Here is a 4540-nt window from a genome sequence, read left to right on the forward strand (position 1 = left end):
AATTTATATTAATAATTTAGACATAAGATAATTTCATTGTGATGATGATTTATTAAACAATAGTCCTGCATTTGTAATGTTTCTCAAGATTCCTTTTGGTGAAGAAAGATAGCATGGCCTAAAATTTTAAAATTGGTTTGTTCAAAAGATATCATTTGTCATCTAAAAACATGAAGATTTTAGGGCTTTATTTTTCACCTAAATGTGTTACAAAGAAGATATGCTATTATCATTATCATCATTACTATTATTTTGTCATTATGCTTAAGAGAAAGTCTAGCCTTTGGACTTATGTTGTTTCTCATATGTATAAACAAACAAAACTTTTCTTCAAGTGGGGTTTGTGCTGCAAAGTTTAGTGCCAACTAAGAAATCATAAGTGAGGGAAGTTAGATTGAAAAGCTAGCATACTTTTTCTTGTCAATTCTAATTTGAAATCCAGCTTAACATACGTGTTAGCTCGGTGATAAGAGTATAACATTGTAACCTCAAGAGACAGTGTGTTCAAATCCCCTCGAAAACAGTCGTAAAATGACCGTTAGTGCCACTTTAATAATAGTAAGCTCCAATTTCCCCTAATTTTTTTTTAATAAAAAAATTAGGTAACTGAGTTTTTTATTTATACGAATCAAAGCGACAAGGACTAATTTTCCTTGCTACTGAACTTGATTGTTACTACTATTTGTTAAGAACTAGAAAGCAACACTTCCTTTTCCATTTTTTTTCAAGAGTTTCATTGTGTTTTGAGTGTACAAAATTGAAAAAAGTTTAGTTTTGAAGTTAATGGGCATCCATCAATCATGCAGAAATTCATAAACAAATGATTGTGAAAAGATATTTTCTTTTTTTACAAACTAAGGTTATTCTTTTCTTTCTGTATTTTCAGTAAATATTTGCTTTATTTGATGGCCACTATCCACAAATAAGCATAGATTCTCTCTTAGAGACTCTCTCCTAGCTGTGCTGCTTAGGAATGGATGATTGTGCTCTGTCTCCTCTGCTTTGATTCTCTCTGCTCATAAAGGTTTCTTGCTTTTGTCTTTGTCTTTACCTCTCTCTCCTTTTCATTGATACCATTCTAGGCTATTGCAGCTGCACTCTATAAATGGTGCACTCACATTATATACTTACATGGCAATGAATATTCACACATTTTATTCCAACTCCACCATACCTTTTAGGGTATAAAAGGGCCATCACCATTCTGCATTTTTATTCATTGCAGAAGCCTCTTCATTGTCAATTCAGTTGCAGTAGGTGAAGGTGCTTTCATTAGTTCTTTTTTTCAAGCAGCAAAATGAGTCACGCGCATTCTCATATCGGCTCTGGTCTGTTCTTTTTGCTCCATTTTATTATTTTCTCTTATCCTTCTTTGCAACTTGCATGAATTTTAGTCTGTAGATTGCTATAAGTGCATGTTTGGAGTCACAACGGTTTGATGAAATCATGTTGACACCGTGATTTTGTTGAAGCTCTAAACCGTAGCTTATGCAAAAATCACAGTGACACACTATGATTCTGTCAAACTCGTCGTGAATCCAAATATGCACCAAGTCAATTACATGATCTTTTTTTGGCTCTTTATTTGTTGTTTAAAGAGTTAAAACTCACATGTAAATAATGTTTTCCTCTAGCATGTTGCATTGCTGAACTTCAATGCAAATTTGCTAGGTCCGTTTGAAGGATTGTTATCAATATTTTTACCTCATGTTTTGACATCTATCAGCTATGTTCAAACTTAGTATGTTATTGAGTAGTAGCTTTCTTTCTTGTTTACAATTACAGGTAGTAGAACTACTCGACGAACTTTCGAATTCGGGAAGACACATGTAGTGAGGCCTAAAGGAAAACATCAAGCTACTATAGTTTGGTTGCATGGACTTGGTGATAATGGTTTGAGGTATAAATGTTATCCCTTTCTAACACTGCTATATGTCATGCAAACATCATCATAAGTCATCATAAGACATAACCATTGGTTATTCCTTCTCCTACTTGTTCTGTTTTGTACTTTTCCTTTCTTTCCACAACCTCTCTTTTTCCTTTTCTCTTTTACTCTTCTCTTTCCAATATTTCTGTTTTTCTTTGTGTGTGTGTTTTGTTTCATTCTTTTGTTCAAGTACACAATCCGTATATGAAAGATAAAACCATTATGGGAAAGAATATGAACTATATTAGGGGTATTCCTTATGTTGAATGTTTTAAGTATTGAAGTTCTTTCTGGTTAGATTCCACATGGAATATATTCTGCTGAAAAAAGTTGTGATTATAATTGTTGGAAGCTTGGTTGTGAAGAGTATATACTAAATTCTCTACCTATATGAGTATTGACAAAAGAATATATAATATGAATAGAAACTGGCACATTCTATATATATTCTTTGTTGTTTTTAGTGTGGACACATACAATACAATTGAGTTTGAGCATTTCAATGTATGGTTGAGTATTTTTATGTTAGACAATTTTTATCTGGGAAATGAGAAACTTAATTGATGTCAGATTTAATGGCCAGAAACATGCTTATCTGATTTTTGGTGTTTTGTTTCTCTGCAGCTCATCTCAGTTGTTGGAATCACTTCCACTTCCAAATGTAAGAATATTTATTTATATCTTCAATCAATTTGAGATTATCTTAAATGCTTCTCTAGGCTAATATTCTCACTCCATAACTAAAATAATATTTTGATAACTCATGAGTGCTATAATGTTACTTTCTTATGATATGATGATATGATACAGATAAAATGGATTTGCCCTACTGCTCCTACCCGTCCCGTGGCGATACTTGGTGGTTTTCCCTGCACTGCATGTAATTTTTATTTTCTCACCTAATTTTTGTTAATTTATTTAGGGCACTAAACAAGTCTAATTAACTTGGTGATTGAACAATAATCTGCAGGGTTTGATGTGGGGGAGCTTTCAGAAGATGGTCCAGATGATTGGGAGGGTTTGGATGCTTCAGCAGCACATATCGCTAACTTGTTGTCAACAGAGCCAGCAGATGGTTGGTACTTTTCAAGGCTTTAATTTAATTAATACTCCCTCCGTCCCTATATGTAAGCACCGTTTGCCTCTAATAAAAGGGTGCTTAGATATAGGGACAGAGGGAGTAATAACACATTAACATTTTTTTGGACCTTAATTAAGGTTGGTAGCTTGAATGTATTATATGATTATTATGTGACAGTGAAGGTTGGCATTGGAGGGTTCAGCATGGGTGCAGCAATTGCATTATACTCTGCAACATGCTATGCCATGGGAAGGTATGGAAATGGCATCCCATATCCTGTCAATTTAAGAGCAGTTGTTGGACTCAGTGGTTGGCTTCCAGGATCAAGGTATCCTATATTATAACACTACTATTTGCTCTATAATTTTGATCAGAAGTTTAGCACATATTTGCTCTACTATTTTCTCATCAGTTTCACAATAATCATTTGGCTAATGTGTTGGAATCTGCTATCGTGTAGGAGCTTAGGGAACAAGATAGAAGTGTCACATGAAGCGAGAAGGCGAGCTGCTTCGTTACCAATTTTACAGTGTCACGGAATCAGTACGCATCTATAAATCTTATATACTGATATAACTAGGTCGCGCATTTTCAATCTCAACTATCTGATCTCAAATTAACAGTCAAGATTGCTTTAAACTGATTTTGTTATTCTGTAATCTAAACCGTACAATCTCATATTAACGGTCAATATCATTTTCAGCGTAAAAACGCATGTTTTTACCACTGCATGAAATCTGGATTCTGTTCACAAATGTAACACTATCTTTTACTGCATAAGATTCTAGCAATTGCAAAAAATTTATAGCATATTTGGAATGGTTCCTTTTGCTACTATTATTACTATGTCTGTACATGATTAAGCATTAAGATCAAAGCATTCATTTTGTAGGTGATGATGTAGTACCCTGCAAGTATGGAGAGAAATCTGCTCAATCCTTAAGTTCAGCAGGGTTTCGATATGTTGCATTCAAATCCTATGAAGGGTAAGATGAAATCAATCATAACACTAATGAAACATGTGAGTTATTAGAACAGTTATCTCAGTTTGTTGGTTTCTGATGCATGCAGGCTTGGTCATTACACAGTTCCAAGAGAGATGGGTGAAGTTTCCACCTGGCTTAGTTCAAGGTTGGGACTTGAAGGATTTTCGTCGTAAATGACAAAACTATTTTCTAGTACGAAAATATGAATCAGAGCATGCTTGTAGAATAATAACAGGGAAGGTGGATGCACATGTAGAAAGAAAACAAGCAACTAGCTAGATGGTGGAGGGGTTCATGGGGTATATATCAATAGGAGGATTCATTTTCTGGGTTCCTTTTTGTTGTGTTGGTGAGCAATAAAGATATGTGAATGTGTTTACTATGATGTATTTCTCTCATTATTAATGTTATTGTAGAATCTAGGTACTGAGTGAGTCGGTTGTACTATTGGAGAGATTTTCAGTTTTTTTTTTTTTTAATATTGTAACAAAACAGGGAACTTAGACTCCTTGTTTTTCAATTTCAATAAACTTTTTATTTTCA

The 4540-nt window shown here is 33.9% G+C and overlaps 1 protein-coding gene across 1 annotated transcript; it reads left to right on the forward strand.

Annotated features, from left to right (window-relative positions):
* Positions 1-928: 928 nt before the first annotated feature.
* LOC146951425 (uncharacterized) lies at positions 929-4540 on the forward strand. Its single transcript, XM_085747405.1, has 10 exons — positions 929-1024; positions 1226-1328; positions 1786-1900; positions 2555-2591; positions 2741-2810; positions 2901-3005; positions 3189-3339; positions 3472-3554; positions 3904-3997; positions 4083-4540. Exons 2-10 carry the CDS (start codon positions 1298-1300, stop codon positions 4168-4170), a joined length of 774 nt encoding a protein of 257 aa, XP_085603531.1. The 5' UTR covers positions 929-1024; positions 1226-1297; the 3' UTR covers positions 4171-4540.

Source organism: Medicago sativa, chromosome 2 (assembly GCF_051527215.1).
Source record: "Medicago sativa cultivar Bolivia chromosome 2, Bolivia_mono, whole genome shotgun sequence".
In the NCBI taxonomy this organism is placed as follows: Eukaryota; Viridiplantae; Streptophyta; class Magnoliopsida; order Fabales; family Fabaceae; genus Medicago; species Medicago sativa.

Coding starts and splice junctions, on each gene's coding strand:
- LOC146951425 (XM_085747405.1), top strand. CDS start 1,298: ATGAGTCACGCGCATTCTCATATCGGCTCTG. Junction 1,329..1,785: donor GCATTCTCATATCGGCTCTG/GTCTGTTCTTTT, acceptor TTACAATTACAG/GTAGTAGAACTACTCGACGA. Junction 2,592..2,740: donor AATCACTTCCACTTCCAAAT/GTAAGAATATTT, acceptor GATATGATACAG/ATAAAATGGATTTGCCCTAC.